Below are 24670 nucleotides of genomic sequence, written 5' to 3'. Positions count from 1 at the left end.
TGTTTGGTTTCATCTCAGAATTAGGGCAGTTAGCAACCTACTTAAAGAGTCCATCCCTCCAGGGTTGGATACCTGGCTGTGTTAACACCAAAATTACTGGGTTTCTTCACCTTTTTCTTTTCTGTAACAGGATACCTATTGGGTGTCTGCAATCACTTGGCACAGAGCAGGGGAGCAGAGAGGGAGATGCTGCCCCAACGTTTTCTCACTGTGATCACAGTAACACCTCTGATCTGTCCTAAACTGCACTTGGGTTATTACACTCTTGGAGTCCCCAGATCTCCAGGATCTATTTATTAAAAAGGTCCTCATTAACAAAATCATAATATGTACCTAATGTTTATAAAACACACAACTTTAATTAAAAATATTTTTTAATTTACACTAAACAATAATAGAAAAATATTGAAGCTGTAAAAGTTCGCTGTCCCGATCAAACAATAAAACAAAGAAACAAAAAACCCACAAAAATGGATGCTGCCAATCACTGAACCTTCTGAGAACCAAGAACAAGTTTCCCCATCCTTTAGAAGTTCCTAAAAACCACGAAATCACATCTATATTTCTGCTAAAAACCAAAAACGTTGAAAATTTACAAACTGTGGAGAGGGATTAGGGAAGAAACAAATACTTCAGCCTCTGGGAAAAGGCCTTTCAGGTTCTTTGCTCTCACAATACAGGGGGTCCTTGCCAACATACACATGGAACAAACCAAAAGGATGGTGCTGATCTCCAGTCTGCATGCACCTGTGGCAACACAGCACTGGAGTACCCTGCATCCACAACCACCCTCACTCAGCCAGGAGCTGGACTGATCCAAAGGGCTGAGAAACAGCCCAAGTCCTCAGGTTTTTCTGCTCAGATAAAGGGGCTGAGGGTTAACCTTAATACTGGAAGCTGCGTTTAGTCTGAATGTCATCGAGAATCTGTTGTAATTCTTCATCTTCAAACCGGCCCTCCAGGCTGCAAGATAAGAACAGTAAGGAGACATTAAAGGTTTCAGAAATAACCTCTCCCCATTGATTCATTTCAGTCATAACTCCATCCTGTCAGTCTCAACACACTGTCACCCACCTGTGTGTAACCACCAGGAACCACCTGTAACATCACTGTACGAAGAGCACTCTAATCCCTATGCAGCGCTGCTTCTTTGTGTGACAAAACTCTGTTCTTCCCAGAACCTTCTCCTGAGTAATGTCAAAATGCGCTTTCAAAAAAGGCAAGGCAGGTGCAGGTTTAAGCAGATCTCTAAATGAAGTCATGTAGATGCATGCTCATAAGCCAGTCCATTCTTGCTATGAAATCTTAACATAAAATCATAGAATGGTTTGGGTTGGAAGGAACCTTGAAGATCATCTCATTCCCACCCCTTGCCATGGGCAGGGACACCTTGCACTAGACCAGGTTCCTCAGAGCCTCATCCAACCTGGCCTAGAACACTTGCAGGGACGGGGCAGCCACAGCTTCTCTGGGCAACCTGTGCCAGGGCTGCACCACCTTCACAGGGAAGAATTTCTTCCTAGTATCCAGTCTAAATCTACTCTCAGTTTGAAGCCATTCCCTCATCGTGTCACTGCTCTTGTAAAAAGTCTCTCTCCATCTTTCCTGTAGGCTCTTTCCAGGTACTGGGAGACCGCAGTTAGGTCATCCCAAAGCCTTCTCTTTTATATAATGACAAATAAGGAAGAAACTGTAATTCAGATGAATGTTTCATTCCCTTCTCTACCTCAGGCCATGAGGTAACCAATCAAGACATGAAGAAGCTACTGCTCCCCCCTGCATTATCCACAAAACAGTTCATTTGCTCCAACAGAAAAAATCTCCAAGGAACATAAACACAGCCAGCTAAGAACCCCAGTTGAAGAGGTTTACACTTGATCCAGTAGAAGATCTCAGAAGTGCATTAGGGACATGTACAAATAGTGTGTTGCTGTCAGATCAGTGGGTAGGGGAAGAAAGACCAAGACCAAATATTCTTCCATCAATGGAGTTAGATTGAAGAGAGGGCACGTGGGCACGGCTGGCTTTAGGTCACAGGAAGTATACAGCAGTCTTTGTACAGTATGTAAGTGCTTACCTAGGAATCAGAGCTTTTGCTTCCTCAGCTGTCTCAGGACACAAGTTAGCCAAACATGCCAATTCAAACTTATGGAGCTTCTTCTGGAGTAGTAAACTGTAAGGAAAGACAAGAATTTGATGAAATTACAAGATAGAAATGTAAAGGGGCTTAAACTGAGGCAAATGTTTCTCTTTTTGCACACTGCTTTTGGCACTGAAGTAATTTTTTCCAGGAGAAAAGACTCATTATATAAATGCATAGAGGAAAAAATAAAATCCTATCTGCTAACTCCACTTCCCCTGGATTATTCTGCAAAGTCTAGAAAATCCTCCCATTTAATGCAATCAGCTGTCATTGAAATACTGCAAACAAAGCAGTTCAGAAGCCTTGACCTGGACAAAGTATAACCCTCCATCAAGAACTTCTTGCCTCGTTAGAAAGACAAAATTCAGAATTAAAGAACAAATCATTCAACACCACTAAAATGTACTTTCATCAAGCAGCATCAATATTGCAGATCCAATTCTCTAATACAGGGCTACACCCTGACTTTCCAACTCACCTGCGCACGCTGGCGATGGTTTCGCGGTTTTTGAAGCGGCTGAAGCGTGCTGTGTAGTTCAAGGTTTTCATGAACACTTCTGACAGCTCCTGCTCATCCTCTGCGCTCTCGTTCTGCTGCTTGCGATGCTCAAGCAGCATATGCACCTCGGAATTCAGAAGAGTTTCTGCAGTTTCAAATTCTGCAGTCAAATGAGAGAACACCAGCATAAAAAAAGGTGAAGTGTGTTTGAAAAGGGGAGTTACACAAGTTTTGTGTGTAATTTAGCTCTGGGTAACAAGTGAAAATGTGTTTCGTGGCAGTTGTGTGAGCCCTTTCACCAATGACTAGGCAGCATTTCATACTGAAAATGCTGATAAAAATGACACTTCGAGTGACAATCCAAGGTGTTGGTCTTTTTGACCATGTATTTTACACTTGCAGCCCTAACATTCAGATTTTTTCATATTTGTGCAGTATGTTTTCTTCACCCAATTTTGGCAGAAGTAAAGCATGACTTGCTATAGAAAAAAATATTTAGAACTCTAAAACTCCACAAAATTCAGAAGTGATGCCACAGTCTTCAGGAGTCTCTGAGCTCTTGAAGTAAATATGAATGCTGTTGAATGTTTTAAAAAAGGCTTCATTTACTTGAAAAGTTAATAGACCTACTGAAATTTTATTATCAGGAAAACCAAAAAATTTAACCAATCTTAACAAATTCCCCCCCCCTTTTAGCCAACTTTGAATTCATTCATCATCACCATAACCACTATATGTATTGCAATAACAAGGTCTTTCAACATCAGCAGTATGAGCTGTCAAAGCAACAGTCAGAGGCTGCACCCCAGAGTGCCTGACAGCACTGTTTTATACAAGCAGATACAGGGACTGCTAGAAAGGAGCTGGCAACTCTTATTTTGCATTGAGCAGTAAATTAGCTTGGGCTAAACATGAGATTTTAGCACAAAAAAATATAAAAATTAGTCTTTCAGAACTTCCCTATTGTTCATAACTGAAAAATGCAGCAATGCAGCACAGTGTCCATCCCCCCCCCCCCTTTTTTTTTTTTTCAGGGTGGCTCTGAGGTGTAGACACATTTCTAGAATTTCTACTGAATTAATTTTCTGGACTAAAAAAAAATTCCACAGATGGTAAATGTCCATAGTTACAAACTCTCGATCTGGACAGCTGGTTTCTTAACTGCAGCAGTATTCACAGATTTCTAGAACAGCTGAGGTTAGAAGGGACCTTAAAGCCCATCCCATCCCATCCCATCCCAGCCCCTGCCATGGGCAGGGACACCTCCCACTAGCCCAGGCTGCTCCAAGCCCCGTCCAACCTGGCCTTGGACACTGCCAAGGATGGGGCAGCCACAGCTTTCTCGGGGCAATTGTGCCAGGGCCTCCCCACCCTCATAGGGAAGAACTCCTGTGTCAAAAAACATGACTGAAAAAGTAAAGCTTTTATCAAAAAACCAATAATGTTTTCACTATAACCTGACAAGATTTTCTTTTTTTTTTTTTTTAATACCGTACGCACACGTAGCGGCCTGCATAAGAACTGCCATATCTTAGCAATCATGAGGTCCTTAAAGATATACAAATCATTTATTATCCTGCTTTTTAACACTCCAGCTTAGTAACTGGTGGAGGGGCCGGGGCTTGAGCAGCGCTCCGGTCCACGGAGCCGCTCGGCGAGGCTCCGTACCCTCACAGGCGGCCGCTGCCGGCCTCCAGCCACCACCCGACCGCCGGCCCCTCGTCAGTCCCGCTCGCACCTTTGGGGAAGACGAGCTGCGAGGCGTCCTCCTCCACATCTGCCGTCCGCGGGTCGCTGCCGCCCGCCGCCATCACCGGAAAGCCGCGGCGGAAAGGGCGGCCCCGCCTCAGCGGGACGGCGGGCGGGCCTCAGGGCGGGGACGGCCCTGCCCCGGCTGAGGGGCGGGAACGGCCCTGCCCCGGCTGAGGGCTGGGCGCGCGGCTGCTTCTGCCTCTCTCCGAAGGACCGGCGGCCGATTCTGTCCTGGACATTGCTGAGTATAAAAGAGCTCGGTTGCCGCTGTGGGGCACTGAGAGTAAACAGCGGGAGCAGGGAGCCTGAGTGTTCTCGCAACAAAACAGCCCTTAGAGGTGTGTTTAAACTCGCTTAGCAATTAGCTCCTTTTAGAGAGGGAAAGCAGTGGGGTGCTGAATGTATGTATGTATGAACAGAGGGCAAATAGCTGTGGCAGACCAAGACTCTGCAAGTCCCTAACAGGAGGGTGTAGCCTGGGGGGCGGCCTCTTCTCGCAGGCAACAAGCGACAGGACGAGAGGACACGGTATTAAGATGCGACAGGGGAGGGTTAACTTGAACATCGCGAAGAATTTCTTCACAGAGAGGGTGATTAGACATCGGAATGGGCTGCCCAGGGACGTGGTGGAGTCACCGTCCCTGGAGGTCTTTAAGGAAAGATTGAAGGTGGCACTCAGTGCCATGGTCTAGTTGGCAGGGTGGTTTTCACTCAGTGGTTGGACTCGATGATCTCAGAGGTCTTTTCCATCCTAATCCATTCTGTGATCATGAACCCAAAGCCTTACAAGGCACGAACCAGGGCCCGAGAGCTGGAGTGTGGGAACACTGAGGGAAACAGTACTCGTCCTTCACACGAGCAAACTTTTCTTCTGCTTTGTCCCTTAGGAAATAACCAAAGAGCTCAAAACTGCGCTGGTGTCCCTCACCAGACTGCACAGCAGCAGCTGTTTGCCCAGGAGCACTTGGGGGTTCTGAGGCATCAGATGCATCTTCACACCAGTGGCAGCTACAACCAGCTCCATTTTGCTACCAGAACATCCTCCAGCTAGACAGCAAACCCCAACCTCAGGAAAACTGTGACTGTGCCAGAATTTCTGTCTAGCTCACTGTGATTAATAGACCTCGGACTGTAAGGAAGGAGTATTGATATCATAAATAACACACTTCATAAGGAAGGTTAATTTTCAGACTATCCAGAAATAATCTACAGACCCCTAAAAGTCATAGCCAGGCTGAAAATGAAGTTAGTTCTCCCAACACTGCCAGCAAAATAACTTACGGAGCAGTGTTTTCCCTAGAGAGCTCACATGTAAGTGCCTAACCAGCCTAAGACCCTTAAAGTAATCATCTTATCAGCCCTTACTATGTCATCCTGCACCCTTAAAGAAAGACAAAAATAGACTGTTGAAGGATTTATTATGAAACCACTCCTGTTCTCATAAACTTGTATCCGTGCCTAGGTGAATGGTTTCCTGCATGCTGGGAAAAGGAATAAATTAAAAATAATCTAGAAGAATGTGAAGAGATCAAATAATAGATTTTTAATATTTGTTATCTGGATAATGAACATAGCAGAGAAACTGATTGGAAAGTAATTTGCTAAGTGATACAAGCAGAAAGACATTCAGGAAGATGGAATGGAAATATCTTGGGGAACATCTGGCAAATTAAACAATTTCAATTAGGCTTACAAGAAAACAAGGAAATGCATGCCAGATTGAGGAGAGAAGCATTTAAAATCACTTGGAATCCTGATGGTTTCTCAAATAATCCGTCAACTCAGAATGTCATGATTCTCAGAGCAATAGGTAGCTCACAGAGGTTTCAGTTATTAATTTCCCTTTTTGTTTTCCCCCAAGGATCCATTCTACTTAAGTATATAAAACCAAGACTTTATAGGTACAGTTAAAGAGGCTATCATGAAAGATTAAGTTTATTATCACTGATGTGTTTGGTTAAGAGCAAAATAAAAACATTCCTGAATGGAAGCTGCTCTGCCCCTCCCCCCTGCCCCCCATTTAAAAAAATATTAAAAAAAATAAACTTATAAGCTCCACAGTAAATATTGTTCAGCTGCTGCAACAAACAAAACATAGCAGAATACCTGACCTTTTGTTATTTTTAAAATGCACTGGCTTCTTCCTCACTAATAATGACTGTTCTGGCATTTATCAACAAAATATGCTTAGAAAAGTGAGGTGAGCTTGATTAAAATAAAGTGAATGACTATAGGAACTTTTAGACAGCTTTACTGGTGACATCCTAAAATAAACTGACTGAAAAAAAAAAGAATACTTGGCCAAATGTAATTTATAATGAACAAAGTCTCTAATATTCTATATTCCAGGGCAAAAAGCTTTGATCCTTGCTGGAGACATGGTACTGAGTAGCAGATTGTTAGACAGACCTATCATAGTAATTCCTATGTTGCCACAGTTTAAACACAGATCCTGTACCAACTACCTGCACCTACACAGACCTTACAAAATGCTCAGCTAACTATCTCCATGTAATCAAATGTAGGAACAACTAGCAAGGATAATTATTATTAGCATAAACCTATTTTGTCATATGCTTTCCTTCTAATTCATCAGCAGAATAAATTTGATTTTCCTAGGAGTTTTTTAGGCTTTCTGACAGTAATTGTGTCTTTTCTGTGGAGTGCCAGTGTGATAGGAGTCGATCTTTGTGGAGATAACCACCCACTGAGAGCACCATGTGCCACAGTAGCCAGCATTGCACAAGACAGGCATGATTTTCATCTGTGTACTTGAAGTATAACTCTTCAGGTTTAGGTTTTCACACCATTTTACCTTTATTTTTACTCCATTAAAAATTATATATCCAAAACTATAATGAATGAACATGTATGAGCAAAGTAAAGTTATATTAATATCCAGTTAGAAAGTCATAGTAAGACTCTGAATGCAAACCTGCATGATCTATTCAGTTTTTAAATACATATATGACATTATCAACTGGTTGTATAATACATAATTTATGACAGAATTAATCTGATTATAAGAGCAGTCTAGCTGACCATAGAAAAAATAACAGTTCAATAATATGGATGTTGTTCAATTTGTAGAATTATATACTTGTTTTAAAGAATGTGGTAACAATACTCTTCTGTGCTTGCTGTGTTTTGTGAGTGATCATCAAACATACTCACAAGTCATCTTTTCCCAGCCTGTGGCAAAACCATCCTAGGAACTCTCCTACCATACTGTTCCATGTACTATCAGTATACATATTAATTTATTGAGTTGCATAGGAAAGTGTTCTGATTTTCATTTTTATCTTCAAGATAAAAATGGCATTTCTCAATCACAGATGAAACAGATTTCTTTTCTGTGTTAAAAAAACGCTGAAGTATTCTTCCTTTGAACTATCCTCTAGAAGTTTCTGCTAATTTTTCTGTAATTTTGTTCTAGAAGGAGGCGAGTGCTAAATGACTAATTCATTTTGTTTCTTATTTCAAACAGAAGTAACAACAAAAGAAACTGTTTCCAGGAGAATTATCCTGCTTTATATTTAGCCTGGATTGACCTATTTCAGTGTGCAGTAGTCATATGTACACCCTTCTACCTGGCCTCATCCTCCCTGTGAGCTGCTGAGTGTTCCTGCAGTCACGGAATGCAACATGCATGGAAGAACTTCTGATGAAAGATTTTACGTCTGACTGATTCAATAGGAAACCAAAAAAATCAAGTAAGGAAAAGCATATGACACTAAAATACATAAATTAAGTCACTGTATTCCTGCCAACAAAGCTGAGAGAATATACTTGATAACTCCCCTGGGCACATGACAGCAGTGGATGGTAGGGATATGAGCAACTTCAGAATTCACAAGGAAATTCAACTGGAATTCACCTGGAAATCCTGTTAGTCACAGCATCTGCCTCACGTTGCCTAAGGGATTGACTTTCTAGCCTTCCTAGTACCAGCACCTGAAAATAGGTTTTTGCTTTGGAGTTGCACTGAGATAAATGAGCTTCTCAGGCACATTTAAGTCAAAACTACCCTCCCCCTTGGTTTGGTTGGTGTTTTTTTTGGTCTTACGACTGTTTATTGACATCCAGGGTTGCCCTTCCCAAGAGCCACAAGCAGAAAATGTAGCATCTCTAACTATACAGCTGCCATAGACAGAAAGTTAACAATTATCTGAAAATGTATGGAAAAAACCATGTAAGCCAGAGATATAATTCAAAACTATCCTACAATTCAGTTAATCCTGCCCTGTCTCAAAGCAAATGTTAAAATAGTAAGAATCTTGAAAGATGGGTGTTTTATTCCACTGAAATAAGATTTTTACATCACCTGAGGACTATAGCCCTAAAGTATAGACAATTTGTTCTCAGTTCATTTTGGAAGACAAAACCACAAAAGAACAATTTTGAGTTTCAGAAAGATTTACAGTACTCTGTATGTATGTGCTTTATACATTCCACCATCATGGCAACTGATAGAAAGTTACTGTCAAGCAAACATTATTTAAGGATACAAAGACACTACTATGCCATTATTAATGAAATATATTTAATATTTGGTTTTAATTTTCCTCCTATTTTTCCTTGCTTTCTTACAGTGAGCCCGTTTGATTATTGGTGTTTTACCAGACAGCTGTCATCCCACTCTGGCAACCTTCCTGGTTTTGAATATGTGGTATAATTTACAGGTTTGCTACTCATACCTGTAATATATTGTTTGTCTTTCTAGATGAGAACAATTTCATCTTATCCCCCACAGAGACTGTGAGAACTCATATAAAGAGGACAGTACAAATAATCTTTATCCATTATGATTTATTCTCTACAATACTTCATTAGAGGATAGAGTTCAATTATTTACACTCAGAAATTATTATATAGGTAGGAGGCAACCAAGTGTAATATAAAGAATTGGTCTGACGTCTCTGCACTGTAGGTCAAAAGAGGTCTCCTGCTTTAAGGAAATAAATTAACCAAAAAAAACCCCAACAAAACAACATGTAGTTTCTGAATACAAACAGAAAACAGCACTAATAGTCAGTGAAGACTGCAGAGGTTTGTTAATGTACTATGAAAACAAATTATTCTGTGCAAAGGTTAAAATGAACTCTTAGATTTCCTTACAGATTTTTTTTTTGTTCTGATAAATTGTAGATATGTGATATTTTGACCATATAACATTCCCAAACTGAAATGGCTTCAGTTGAGATTGACTGTTGAACAACATGAAAAAAAAAAATTAAGAACCTCACAGTGGAAACATTTCAACACTGACAGACTCCAGTGATCAAAGACATTCTCCTGTAGTTACTGTAAAACAAAGACATTTCATCATTGCAGTGAGATTGTTTATCAGTTGTGGTTGTCATGAGAATAAGCCCTTCTAGACCAAAAGGCACTTGCTTCTAAGGATGAGCTAATCCACATCAAACCAGGTAACAGTTGTTTTGAGGAGTAGTTCTAACCAGCTGTCCCAGCCAAGCAACCACGGAGAAAATTTCAGATCAATTGGCCACTGATTTTGGTTGTCTCCATCTTGAGGGAATTCAAACTACAATTTGTTCCTAGTTCACCTCTTTCATCCTTATGCATAGCTGCCATGTAATGATCTAGAAACGGGATTATTTCCTGAGACCACCTGTCCTTGTCATACATTTCTCTGAGCTGACTTAGCTATTGACACAGTTTTCAACTGATTTTATAGCTGGACCCTGATGGGACTAAAGCTGAGAGGGCCTGTTCCTTAGGCAGCAGACCAGTGTTTCTGATCTGCCAGGTTCTCTTCTCACTGCAACAAGACAAGAACACAGTACATATTTAGAGGCATTTATGTTTTGTTGTTGTTTTTTTTTTTTTTAACAGACTGAGTGGGGAAATAGAAGTGGGAGAGGATAAGACTTCCCCAGTCCCAAACCATCTGTCCCACTTCAGGCTTAAACCAACCAAGTTACTCAATCCTAAAATTCTGTTCTTTAAAAAAATGACAACTAACCCTCCCCACCCCACCCTTTAGTCATCCCCTAGTCAAAGAAACTGAAATCAGGAAAACACTATACACTGTTGAAGACACAGAACAGGGCAAACATCTGAAAAAGAAACAGTATAGTTGAAAAGCCTGGCACTGTATGCCTGCATGACCAGTCTCACTGAGCGTGCTCAGGGGTGAAGTTTTAGCACCATTTTTTTGCCTTTTTTTAAACCTTTTAGAAATTAAATTCTAACATAGAACACTTGAACAGTAATGAGTGTAGCCCTATGTATCATACTGTTTGACAGCTGAAACGTGAGTGGTATGCCTGGAGCTGACCCCACCCTCCCCCATCACTACATGGCACCTGGGAGAGTAATTACAAACTGGAGTGGTTTGTAACGAGACTCATTTATTCTCAGCAGCAGGAAGTCATGAAACAATCCTTTCATCTTCAATTGCTTTTCAACAATATCACAAGGGAAAAGTGGCAATTTGTAAGAATGACCCAATACGGAAGGAAAGCTGGGTCAATATTGCACCGTTATCCAGAGGAATCTCCCTCACATCTCTCTCCTCCAGCAGAACATTTCACCAACATGAAGCAAAATGGCACAAATTGTGCCTTTCTTCCTTAGGACCAGGAACAGCACCCTGCAGTTCTCAGCTTCCTACCAGCCCTATTCCCTGCCATACCAAGGCATAATTTCAGGCTTCAAACACCAGCCAATTACAACACACAAGCAGTTTCTAAAGAGCTATGCAACCAAACAGCCATGACTCTGCTATGCACTTGTATTTTCTTCCCTGATCATTACTGACCCTCCAGAAATTTGGAAAACCAACCAACCAAACCCACCTCAAATTATATTCTGAAGTCCAGTTATCTCATTGGCAGAGTGTCATAATTTAGAGTTTATGACATCCCTCAATGATGCAGCAGAATAACAACTGATAACTTCCTTTTAGAAAAGAGAATTTCTTGTGATCATCAACCACAGGAGAAAAAATACAGAATGCACATGAGTTTCATGCAGTTTGGGCAACACAAATTTCCCCACTCACTGCCTGGATGTGACAATGACTAAGCCAAGTAAGATTAATCTTAACAGCAAAACTACAGAGCTCCATTCCATAGACCTGCTACAAACTGGAACACACTCACAGCCCCTAAGATCAGTAGTCATACTGGCAAAAGTGGCTGTCCTATCAAAAGGAAGGTCCCCAAGACTGTTAGCTTAAATTAAACAAATTTCCGTCACCTACTCTCACTGGTACGACTACAGTCAATGCTCTGCAAGCCCCTCCCCAGCCCTAATCCTATCTCTTACAAATATTTGGAAACAAAACTTGGTCATAACAAAGACTGTCCAGGGACACTCGAGTGTCTTCTCCTCTGTGTACACAGCATGTGCCATGTCGCTCTCTTACAGGCAAAACAGCATTGCATTTCATAGCAGGCTTCATCACCAAGAATCCAACCTACCAAGGATCTGAGCTTAAAGCCTTCAAGGGTTTATTTAAATAATGGATTAATTTTTCACATGTTTTCTGTCCATGAGGATGGGGTGCTATCCAGGTGTTCAACCCTCCCCAATATCATGATGTCCGCCTGTGATGCGTGGGGACTGCAATCAGCTCTCAGTACACAACAGATACCAAAGGTTAAAAAAAAATTAAAAAGAACCTAAAAAATGTTTTGTTGGACTCCGTTGCCCAGGCTGCCAGGGGAATGCTCCTACTTGATCTGGGGGGTTTCCGTAACAAACAACTCAAGTTTCCAGAGTGTCAGTAACACCCAGGAACAGATCAGTCCGAAGCAGCACTTTCACTCCTAAAGGTCTTCTGCACCTCACGACAGTTCGTAGGCATGGAGCCCCAATCCAACTGAACCCCCACTCGGAGGGAAGGCTGAGATAAGGCTTGGGCCCCTGAAGTCCTGTCACGCTCTCATCCTCCCCCCAGGTCAGTGGGAAGGCAGACTTGGCAACGGAAGCTAGCATCATAAAATGGTGCAGTAATAGAAGTAACTGGACCAGGAAGAGGAGGCATCTGCCCCGATGATGTCATAGCCGTTGGCAGCAACTGGGGAGTGGGACTGGTCATGCAGCCGTGTGTCAGGAGTAATGATTGTAGAGGGGGGGGGCATGAAGAGTGCCATTCTGGAAACAATGCTGGCGGGAGGCCATGTACTCTGCATAACTGATTGTCACCTTCTCACTGCGGTACCTGTGGGAACAGCGGCAGGAAAATAACGTCAGACTACGCAACACGGAGGGACTGGACATAAAAACATTCACCCCAGACTCCCCTTTAGCTCAGAGCCAGTGATGACCAAGAGGAACCCACGTGTATGAATAACCTATTGAGCCTGAATTAGCTCCAGTGTCCCAAAAGATGAGCCCTAATCAAGGTGATCATAATTAAAGGGATGCCTGAAGTAGCACACAGGAAAAAAATAATCGATTTGTATTCTTTTTTACCACGCAATGGGCAAAAATGGCATGAAAAGTTTGCTGGAAGAAGATTCAACTACAGTGATTAAATAACCAATATTTCACTATTGTTTTCTTTTGTGGTTATCTCCACGTTTGAAAAGGCAGTGAAAAAAATTGAGAGGTGGGTAAAGAGAGGTTTATTATAGCTTATAAATGAGTTAGTCCATGTTGTACAATCAGAATTCACAAAATGTGAAGTTCCTTTGGAGAGACTGGAGTTTTCCAAGTTCTTCTAAAGCATGCTAAACAACAGCCAGCTACAAAGTGGTTATGAGTTGCACTAAGATCACATTACATCATATTTTAATGAAAACCTTCATCCTGTCATCTCCTGTTAAAGAAAACCCTGCACACCCACCTCATTTCTCTAGAGGTAAAGAATGACCTGATAAATTAGTGTTTCTATACAAAACCAGAAAGTCCCAATTTTTACTAACATAAAGGGGGCAGAAACCAATAGCACAGCTAGGGGTATAGAAAAGCAAGCAAATTCTGAAAACCAGCCAAATTTGAGTGTGGTTTGGTTTTAAGACAGCTGTCACCTATGAATAGCTACAGCATTCACAGATGAGCACACTGAGAAAAGGAAGTTCATTGAAACATACCGAAAAAATCAAAGGTTCTGTTTCTGATCTTTCACATAGATGGTAATACTAAAACCAGTGACACTTCTCTTAGAAAAATGCCAACTTCGATCCTGCACAGACCAAACACATTGTGCTTAATTCCATGTGCATTATATGCCTACCACATGGCATTTGTGATTTGGTCTTTCACACTGCATCTCCTCTGGAAGAGGCATAAAGACTTACATCAAGCACAAATATTTTAAATCACCCAGAAACCACTATAAAGTAAAATTAAAAGACAACAAATACATCTACTTACCTGGTAAGTTTAATTGTTTTCCTAAAATCATTGGTAATGGGAGCCTTAAAGCCACCTTTCCTGAGTAAGGAGTCTATGGTCTGGATCTGATCCCAGTCTATTGAAAAATAGAAGCAAGGCAAATTTTTCAAAATAAAAAAATGTTTCAAAACCACAAGAGATGCATAAAAAGAACTCTAGAAAAACAAACAACTAAACAGGAAACCCCGAGCTTCAGAAATCCTAGTGTTGAACTGGACATATATGGCCTGATGCATGCACACTATCTGCACATGCCTACCCCTTTAAACTCATTGGAGCTGATCTATGAAACAGTAATTCCATTTTCCATTCCATGTCTTCTTATAAAGGTCTGTGCCTTGCTACTGTGGCAGGGACCCCGAAATTTTCATCATGTGCCACTTAGCTCCCTTGAAAATAAGATAATACTTAGCTCTTTACATAAACAAATTGGGATTGATGCTCTAGTGATAGCACAGTGCACTGCTATGTGAGAGATCAGAGTTAAAATTCCTACCTTAGTCTTTTGCCCCTGAGCCAGGAGGATGCGACCACTCCACTCTGCTAGGTGGAGGAAAGGAGGAGGCAATATTTTGAGCAGTTACCATGGTGACCACTACTCTATTTGAGTGGGAAGTGTGCTTCAGAGGGGCTGTGTTTCTAGCCCTCCTCTGGAGGATGCTACTTTAGCAAGAATGGGGAGGAAAGTGACTCTCCTGTTGGTGCTGTGCAGCGTGCAGTTATCCTAGTTGGTGGGAGAAACATAGAAGAGGAAAGATGCAATGCTGAATGAGGCTGGAAGAGCCATACTTCGAGATCCTCTATTTCTTCAGCCCTAAAATATTCTGACACTAAGATACAGCTGTGCAAAGATATGGGATGAGAAAGGGCCAGATGAAAACCCAGCAACAACTGTATCAGGTGTCAGTTGTCAAGATTAAGCCTGGTGGTTCCATGGCACCACTATGAAGACAGCATTGTATTCCAAGCCCCAAACTGGTAGATTTAAGTTACCCAATTCTGTGAAACAATGTGTTGACATGTTTGGCTGCCATCTCAAACCCACCTTGTTCCTTAGCAACCTCAGGTAAATACGTGGCTGTGCGTTTGACACCTTTCTCATTGATGAACTCTATTCTGATCCCATGGATTCCAACCTATAGATGGAAATGAACAGCCAAATAAGAGGTGTTTGCTAGCACTGAGTCCATGACTGAGTTGTCATTCCCACAACGCTGTGTATCTCTCTCTCTCTCTCTCTTTGGACAGCTTGGCTTTTGCCTGGATAAGGTCATTCTCTTCCCCACTCTCTGCTCTTGCCTGGCAAGTCTCACAAGCGGCTCTCTTAGCCACCCTTCCCAGACAAGCCTCACCAGTGTCCCTGCCACTTCTCCTGAGGTAAGTCTTGTCAGTTTTCCATCTCTTCTGTCACGCAAGAGAGACAAAATCTCTGCACACAAGAATGATGCCTAAAATTACCCAACTATAAAGTCCACACATATATTCTTCTTGAATGAAATACAATTCCATGTACAAGGTCCTAAAAACCATTCATACCTCTGGTCTTAACTACTTTTTATTTCCAGTTTCTATCCACACCATCAAAATACTTCCCAGGTTTTTATACATGTATTTACACCCATTGCCTATTGGGCCAAGTCCATGAATCACTTTCATGTTTCTTTTATTCGCATTCAGATCACCCCCAACCAAAAGCATACTGCTAGGCCATCCCCTTCCTTCCTTCTAATTTTCCAGCCCCATTTCTTCTATTCCCAGTCTCTTCTAACCCCATACACCCCTGTAATGAAGGAGATACATCACCATGTACTAACCCGAACCCGAATGGAACGAGAGAGTGATGCAGAGTTCCAAATGCACCTGTTCTCACCTCCCAGTCCAGGTAGTCACTGGCATCCTCAAAGTTAGTGAGGAGGGAGACAGAGCAGAAGAGTTTGGGCAGCTCCTCACGGGTCAGGGGGGGAAATCGGCTGTCCTTAAGTGCACTAAAGGGAAGAGAAGATACATCACCCAATACAAGCACCAAATTAAAGTGTCAGATGCTCAATTATCCCCCTTTTGATTATGCCTGCATGAAACGTGTTTCTCTGCTATTGCAGAGAAAGTGATTTGCATCTCTCCCTAATCTAATGAACTGTAATACCAGTGGCAAGCTTCCTGATGCTGTCCAATGCCTACTGCAGTAGGAGAGAAATTACATGATACAGATGTCAAAACTGTTAGTATGCAAGACAGATTTGACAGTAGCCTTAAAATGTCCACTGCAACTCACCTTTTGCAAAGATGTTCCATTAAATCCTGATATATCACCTCACTGTAACTATCATACACTCAGGTTTATTTCATTATGAAGTATATTACGTTGAACTATGACGATCCAACATCGTAACCTTGAATCCTTACAGACCTTCAGTAAACAAACTAATTTCGTATTCATTTCATTTTTGACAGTTACCTGGTTAATGTATATTCCCTGAGTCCTGAGTGAAGATTCATGGCTGAAAAGGTCCCGATGCAGCCACGAAGCCGCTTGTCTCGCCCCGTCTTCCACGTCACAAAGAGTGGACTGAAAAGGTAAAAAAAAAGAAACCCTCCAGCCTCTACAGATATTTGGTTGCTACGGGGAGACCACCAAGGTGTAAAAGAGCCACATGCCTTTGCTTTCTCTCCCTCCAGTAAACCCCAGCAGGCAGGTTTGCTCACCTGCTATCTAGCAAGAACAGAACTTCATGCCCACACTCCCCACATACAAAGCCCAACACTTCCCTCCACCTTTTCAGCATATTCCCTCCTCTCCAGCAGTACTCTGGAAGTCCTCCACGGACACCTTCCTGGCCAGACTCTGTGCTGTCTTTCTAATGAGTGATATGGTTATCTGATCCCACGGATTCATTACCTGTCAGTATTGGCCTCACTTTGTAGCATCCACTAGTTTACAGCAGAGCTCATATAAAAATTAATATAGATTATGCAAATTAGTTCTTTATACTACCATTTCTATAAATCAGATTTGCAAAAAAAGCTTTTTTTTTCTTTTTTTTTTTTTTTTAAAGGAATAAAGAGAAATCCAGATTTTTTTTTTACTTCCTGTTATTTCCACAAGGATCTGACTTCTGGGTCCATCCCTAAGGCTCAAGCAGTTTATGTCCATTTCTTTTGCTTACCTTACATTTGATTTCTATTTACACATATTCCCTCCTGTTGAACACATACCTAAAACCCTATTGTTCCTACTCTAACATCACCTGGATGTCCACCTTCCTGTCTACCATCACAAATTTACAGGCATACTAGTAGATTCTCAAACTCAGCAGGCTCATTTCAAGCTGTTAAACTACAACTCATGATTTGGCCTTAAAGAATAACAAGTTCAGTATAATAGAGCTCTATGAAGAGATAAACAGGTAAAGATGACTGTGAAGATTAAATACAAAAAATTAACTTCTACAGAAGTGAGTGAAATTGCAAAGAGATGTAGAGAGAAACACTAAAAGGACAGTGGTGGTTGCAGCTCTACAAGAATGTCTGAACATCTGCAAAATTCTGTAAGGCAACTGATAATGCTGACCTAATTATAAAAACAGAATGAGTGATTCTGTGACTTGTTCAGAGTACAGAGTACTAAATACAAAACATCAGTCTGTGGATTTCTATTGAACTTTAAGTAATATGATAGAATATAATTTTCTGAGATTAAAAGAACATTGACAGGAGTTTTGAACCATCAAGACCGATTCGACAACATAGCTCAGACACTTTCCTCAAACTCTTGAAGCTTTTGTAAGCAATGTACCTCTGCATCAAACCTTACCAAAAATACTAAGATACTCTATTGAGACAACAAAACCAGAATGGAGTGTGGATGGTTTCTCAAACACAGCAACAGAACTTCTTACATCTAAGTATTGAGAACATAATTTAAACATATTTTAAACTGTAGTAATAAACCAATGCCCAGTGATGTTTCTCAGAGCAACAATGGAATTAAATCCATCATAACATAAATCCATCATTCAGGATTTAGTTACCAGCTGTGACCAATGGCATAAGTAAGAGCCAAAAGAGCAATTAGCCCTTGAGTGATAAATGTGAAGGACTTTGCCCACAGAGGAAGTGGAAACACCCTTCCACACCCAACAACAACCTTCTGGTTGGCTTGACCAAGACATGGGATTTTCTGTTCTAGTTTTCCAATAACACTTCAAGGCACTTGCAGGATATCATTCCTCTACATTTTCATCTAGCTATCATATGTTGAAAGAGCAAACAGAAAAGAGTGTAAGAAAATACATTAGAAAACTTAAAAAAAACCCAAAACAAAGAGATACTAAACTTACACAGGAGATCTCTGAGAAACATTACTGTCACAAGTTCAGTAGAAATTTACTTTAATCTAATAAAATTTTGAAAGTACTGCTCAGTCCACGTGACACTCACCCCAAAGAGAAAAGGAAAGGAAGAACATAAAAAACATCACTCACAGAATACAAATCTAAGTAAATTCCCCTTCAATTCAAATTGCAGGTTCACATTATCAATTTGCCTCTTTCCCCTTCCAAAGGGAAAAAAATCCCACAACCCATCTTTCCACTGAGCTGCAACACAGCTTTATGCATCTATAATATAAGAGATATTATCAGAGGGGAGAAGATAATTGCTTCAGAAGGCTGTATATTTTAAAATACCTTAAAGCATATTTAAAACCATTTTTCATTGTGGTCAGAACAACTGAGGCATAAAAAGAGATATGATTCTGTACACATAGATAAAATTTAACTATTTTCACTGCAGAGAAGATGATGTTTCTGTCTCTGAAGAATAAATGCACTCAGCAAATTGCAGGTGCAGCTGACAATAAGCCCATTGTTCCAGAGCCCCTCCTTGAAAAGTGTTATTTCCCAGATGTACTGAGAAAAGTCACAACAATCTTTTGTCCATGTTCACCCAAGAGCATTTACTGGTACTTTGCAGCCATATCCTCAGCAGATTATGTCAACTGTTTCTTCCCCAGCCACAACATCCCACTTATATGTGTTTGATGATGGTTTTTAGGCTGAGAGGGGAATTTCAGCAACTAAAAATTAGCTTCATCAATTGCAACTACAAAGGGAATTTTAAGGTAGAAAAATAAAGTTTGTTCAAAACAGGGTTTAGCTTGTACTAGGGAAAAACCTGTTACAGAACAGATTTTATGATGGAAGTATCTTATTATTTGTCTTGCATGGCAACTAGAAACTTCCATGGTATAGTTTTAGCACCAGTTTGTAATACCTACTATTAAAAAATCAGACTGAAGTACAAAAGTGGAAAAAGTAACCAATTAACTACTTGCACAAGTTCCAAACTGTAATTACTTGGAGTAACCTGAATAGCAAAGGGGATGTTTTCTTGCTTTGCCAAGTTCATTCAGACATAACTACAAGTCTTGCAATGCCACCATTTCTCCATTGATCTGTGACCATCACTGCTAACACTGGAATAAGGGAACCTTACTTCACAGGTATCTGCCAGCTCCATAATTCCCATCAAGAGTGTTGTCCATGTGCACATCCCCTCAGGCTGGTAACTGAAATTCATGGTGGTTTTCAATTCATCACCCTGTAACTTGCATGTTATTACACTGTTTATGCCAAATCCTGACCTTCACACCCACTTTTATCTTTAAGGTTCAGCACCAGTTTAAAAACCAGTTTAAGAACAGGCTGTGCCTCTTTCTATTCAATCAACAGTCTCTTCTCTGTTTGTCCAGAGACACTTGCAGTATAAACCTTTGTTTTGTCCAAAGATCTCTTACACTGACATTAAGTATGTCACAAAAGGCCACAATGCAAATTATTTCTGTATTTTTACTTTGCTTACTCTTGTATTTGATAACATTTGGCTTGAAGTTCATTACATTACTGTCTCAAGTGGGACAGTTCATCCTTGTGTGCTGCTCTCCAAGAGAGCAAACCCCAAGCTTTTCCCTGGGGTACCTCCAACTGTTTCCTGGAAGCAACAGCATAAATGCTGAAACACAGGGAAATCCAGGTAAGCATTTGCTGACAGGGGAAGAGAAGGGAAGGGCTGGTTATATTTTGTTGGTGTGCTGATCTAAAAGACTTGTAATTATGAGCACAGAAATAACCAATGAACAAATTTTAACTTTTCAAGTCTGGGCATAAAATTCAACCAGCTGCTATTCCCCAAAGGACATCCTTTTTGAAACTAGTCTACAGAAAAAGCAACAAAATCCAGCCAGAAATCTCCTCTGACACCAAAAGAATGCAGCTCTATAAAACCATCTCTCTTACCGGCTTAGCAGAACAACAGCAAATAACCCTTTGCATTCCAAGCGACAAAATAATAAGCAGACTAACATAAAATGTTCTCAGACTAACATAAAATGTTCTAAAGAGAGCCTACTTAGTGTAGGTATGAACACCAGAAATGTTTCAGCCTGGGGAGTCCCTGGAACTATTTGATATCCTAGTCCAGAGCATTTCTCTATTCATTTATATTTACAGTATTAAACAGCTTACTCTGCGGCAGCATTCAGAACATGTATCCATAATCCAGCTTGAATAATAACTGCATGGAAGCACAGCCTACATCCACCCTGACAGCAGTAAGGTGGGCAGTCACTGAATACACAGAGAAAGGAAGTCCTTGACCTGTTTAAGCCATTGTTCCTTACATCAATTTAAAATTCGTTAACTTAAATTAAGGATGCCAGCAACTTTTTCTTTTACCTATTGTTCTGGAGGAGGCCCCTGGAGGAGTGTCAGAAGGTCCATCTGTCACTGATCTTTCCCATATAATTCTTTCAACCAACATTTTAACAACATTAACATTTCCACACCTACACAGTCAACCTTCAGATAAACATCAGCTAAATCTCACCAAAGGAAACAGCTTCATAAATCCTTCTCCTCACTTCTGCTCATACACATCTTCTTTCCTCCTAACCTTGGTATTGTCCTTGAAAGTTAACTCTCTTGGCAGTGCTGGGTTCATGGTTGGACTCAAAGGTTTTTCCAACCTAAATGATTCTACGATTTCTCTGCACATTGCTCAACTAGCACTATCTCCCTAACACATCTTTTATAACTGGTAATTTTTAGATTCCCCTCCCTGCTAAACCCATTCACTGGACAGCTGAAGACTCCTGTGAGTGTCCTTGTCCAATCCTCACCAGCCCAGCATTTGTTTCAGGATGAACTGGAAACTTGTTTCAACTTCTTACTTTATTCCCTTTCCATTTGCTTTGCAGAAGGAAGTCTCTTCCCTTCTCCAAGTCAGTGTCTCACATTAGAAGCTGGAGCTTCTTCAAGTTAATGACGTTATTTAACTTTTTTTTAGTACAATTTTATAGGTGGCACTGCTCAGTTAATTTTTTGCAGAGGAATCTACTTACAAAGAAGGGGGCAAACTTCACCAGAACATTACCATGAAGTGGGTTTGCATTCCACCCCAAAGAACACAATGCCTCATGGAACACACCAGACTGTGAGCTGAAGAAGCACCACACCTCTTTGTTCTTTCTGTAGAGCCAAGCATGTTCTTTCTCGAAGGACACTCTCTAAAGCTCACTCATGTCCACCAACAGACAATACTTTAATCTTTTGTGCACTTACAGTGCATCATTTTGTTTCTGGCAGATAAAATAAGGAGCAGAATGCCCCCCTTTCTTCCTGCACACCACTTCTCCCACTCCCCAGAGGAAACCCTTCACCCTTCCCCAACCAAACCACAGCTCTGGAAGCTGTTTTCCAGCTTTGCTCCCACATAAGGATGTACTCACTAGGGGTCATTGGTAAATCGAGGAAGCCGCGGCTGAGGGAACCCGTAGAGATGACAGTAGAGTACATCAAAGCAGTAGCAGCACATCTCTGCTGTCACCACCAGGTTCTTGGTGCTGTTGGCAGTTCCATTGGGCCGAGTAAGTGGGCTCAGAGCTCCTGAAGTGGGATTCATTCGAGTAATTGGGGAATTTCCTGGGCCCAAAGTCAAGTCAGATACGTTCTCCCTTCCATTATTCCCATCTGTATGCTGGTGGTTCTGAAGAGGACCTGAACTGGAGCTTGGTACAGTTGTGGTCTGATTCCCATGACTGTGCGTTCCACTCCCAGACAATTTGGGCTTCTTCACCCCACAACAGCCAGCTGCCAGCTTGGGCTCAAGTGGAGGAACACAGCGTCTTTTTCCCATCCTGCTTCAAAACTCGCTGCCTGGAGCACTGCAGAACCCTGGCATGGAGGGGTGGGGAGAGGGGAGAAGTATTACACAAAGAGTTACAGGTGAAAAACCAACAGCTGCTTCCTTGCTTCTGTTACAGAGGAAGAAAACCCTCCAGCACTGAAGCGCGTTCAGCAGAATGGGTGTTTTCACACATAAATTGCGAGAGTATGGACACAACATGCATGCAATCACACTTTCCAAGTTATTGATAAGGTGTACTGAACACTTTAATAGGTGGCTCAAGCAAAAAAAACCATAACCATACTTCCCATAAAAAGAATAAAACTGTGGGAAAACAGAAAAAAAAAGACTTGGGACTACAGATACATCCTATCCACTACTTTTCCAGCTCACCCCTTCCTCCTCAGTCAATGCCTGCACCGGTGGGAAAGAAGTGCATTTCTCCTCCCTGCTCCCAAGAGGAGAATGACAGCAGCCCAAAATGACACCTCTGGGGTTGGACTCCCAGGGGTGTTGCCCTTGATTTAGCACTGGCAAGATCAAAGAGGAGCTAAAAGCACTGAAACCATCATTTTCTAAACTACAGACTATTTTCCAGACCACAAACTGGAAACTGCATTTGCTTTCCAGGACTGGGTGAATCAATACAGCTCCCAAATAAACATGCAGGGGGTACAGGCAAGATGTGCATGAGAGGAAGAGCTGAAGCCAGCGCAGTCTGAACAGAGGAAAGTCACAATAGCAGGAAACAAGTATGGTATAAAAAACCCAACAACTCAAAACAGTGTTATGCCTGCAAAGAAGAGAATAGCAGCTCATGCATCACAAGAAGGGGAGGAACAAACACAGGCAGGAAAGGCTGTGCAGAGAGATGAACAAACATGATAGGCAAGGATTACAGGTCAGTGGTAGGAACTTAAACACCAACATCAACACGAGATCTGAATACACCAGGGGAGAGAAAACCAGGAGCTCAAAGCACAGGCACATGAGTCACAGAGAACACCACGGGGGACTGAAGTCACACTCAGCTCTCATGAGTACCAGGGTACTACTGTAACCACCAGAGCAGCCCTCCAACCCTCCCAAGCTGAAAGCACAAACACAGTACTGGGGGGTGAGGGATGACACGCACTGACATTCAGGTCGTGACAACTGCCTCCCTCCTCTGCACGTGCAAACAGTGTAAACTTTATTCATGAAGTTTCATCAGTCGTAGCAGGAGTCACAGGACTCTGAACTTAACCAGAACTGCTGTAAGTGGTGTTGAGAGGTGCACCTCTCAATACAAACCACGCATGCCTGCAGTGCTTGCTCTGCTTAGGAATCCTCACCTGAAGGTTTTAGAAAGACCGTAAGGAACAATTTATATGACCTAAGGAAAATGATAATTTTTTCTTTGATCTCTATTTTGCAATAGTAATAAAATTTAAAAAAAGAAGAAAAAGAAAAAAGAAACCAAGCCAGGCAAAAGAAAAGCGTAACTTTGACAAAGCGATCATGTAAATTGTTCAGTGCCTATTAAAAGTAATCCGCTCTGGCTCTATGAGGGTGCTGAGCCCTACGAGCCTTCCCCAATTACCACTGAAGGCTCAGCCGCATTGGGGAGGATAAATCATTATTTATTTATTCGGAAGCACAACACTTGATTCAAGATCGGAGACGTGGCAGGGGCAGAGGGGAGCTTCCCTCTCTTCTCCCCTCCTCTGCAGTAGGGGCCTAACAAAGGCGGCCACTCGGTCCCAGCCCCGCTTCCCGGGAGCGCCCCGCGGGCGGGCGGGGGGCACACCGGGGCACCGCCGCGGCGGGACGAGCCCCGGGCTCCCGCACACAAACTTTGCGGGGTGTTCGGGGGGGTCCCGCAGCCCCGCCGGGTCCAGCCCGGGGAGACCCCGGGGACCCCCCGTGCCCCCGGCCCGAAGCCCCGAGCAGCACCGGGGCCGCCAGGGGGCGCCGCGGAGCGGGACCCCCCCTGCGGCCTCCTCCAGCCCGGGGCGGGCGGGCGGACCACGGCGCCCCCCTCCACCACTGCCTTCCTCACCCCCCCGGGGGTGTCACCCACCTCCTGCACCCGTCCCGGCTTCTCCTCCGCCTCAGCCCCGCCGCCGCCGCTGCTGCCCCGCAGCCTTCTGCCGCCTCATGGGGCCATGGGCCTGGGCGAGGCTCCCCGGAGAAGCGGGCCCGGCGGGCGGGGGAGCGGGCAGGGCCCGCCGCGGCCGGGGCTTCCCGGGGCGGCCGGAGGACCGGAGCAAGGCCGCGGGCAGGTCCGCCGCTATCCCGGCAGCCTCCTCCTCCTCCTCCTCCTCCCGGCCGTGAGGTAATGAGGGACGAACACTCATAGTCCGCCAGCCTCCCGGCGGCGCCCAAACAACCAAGGCCCATGGGCGGGCGCTCTGCCCCACGCGGGAACCATAGAGACGCGCGCTTCCGCGCTCTCCCGTCACGTGAGCACCGCACGTGCGGGAACAAACAGTTCCGGGGGCGGGGAGGCACCGTCACTCGGCAGCGCCGCGCTGCCATTGGCCAGCGGGGCGATGACGACTTAGGGGGAGGGGCGCGAGCTGGGGAGCGTCCATTGCGCGGCTCGAAGAGGGGGAGTCCTTTCTTCCCTCTTACTCCCTCCTCCCCCCCCCGCTGCCCGGAGCGCTGGTTGGACCCGGCGCGTTGAGGGCCGATCGGCGTGAGGGGGGAGCGGCGTTCCGACCCGGCCCCGAGGGGGGGACCGG

General features: G+C 43.0%; 2 protein-coding genes and 1 long non-coding RNA gene across 3 annotated transcripts; 1 reads left to right on the top strand and 2 right to left on the bottom strand.

The window, feature by feature from the left end:
* Positions 1–356: 356 nt before the first annotated feature.
* Positions 357–4480, bottom strand: POLR2D (RNA polymerase II subunit D). Its single transcript, XM_042024527.1, has 4 exons — positions 4381–4480; positions 2622–2802; positions 2078–2173; positions 357–963 (listed from the first exon to the last, which is right to left on the bottom strand). The coding sequence occupies exons 1-4, from the start codon at positions 4451–4453 to the stop codon at positions 885–887; spliced, it is 429 nt and encodes a 142-aa protein (XP_041880461.1). The 5' UTR covers positions 4454–4480; the 3' UTR covers positions 357–884.
* A 1975-nt stretch (positions 4481–6455) lies between these two features.
* LOC121662887 lies at positions 6456–9395 on the top strand. The gene is made up of 2 exons (XR_006015464.1): positions 6456–8107; positions 8987–9395. It is a non-coding gene; the product is annotated as an uncharacterized LOC121662887 (long non-coding RNA).
* On the bottom strand, positions 9187–24228 carry AMMECR1L (AMMECR1 like). Its single transcript, XM_042024526.1, has 7 exons — positions 24007–24228; positions 21547–21991; positions 16219–16329; positions 15634–15748; positions 14809–14899; positions 13743–13839; positions 9187–12585 (listed from the first exon to the last, which is right to left on the bottom strand). Exons 2-7 carry the CDS (start codon positions 21951–21953, stop codon positions 12474–12476), a joined length of 933 nt encoding a protein of 310 aa, XP_041880460.1. The 5' UTR covers positions 21954–21991; positions 24007–24228; the 3' UTR covers positions 9187–12473.
* Positions 24229–24670: the final 442 nt, after the last annotated feature.

This window comes from Corvus kubaryi, unplaced genomic scaffold (assembly GCF_017639235.1).
Source record: "Corvus kubaryi isolate FWS band 111438036 unplaced genomic scaffold, C.kubaryi_AGA036_p1.0 37264, whole genome shotgun sequence".
In the NCBI taxonomy this organism is placed as follows: domain Eukaryota; kingdom Metazoa; phylum Chordata; class Aves; order Passeriformes; family Corvidae; genus Corvus; species Corvus kubaryi.
This window is presented reverse-complemented; position numbering and strand designations above follow the sequence as displayed.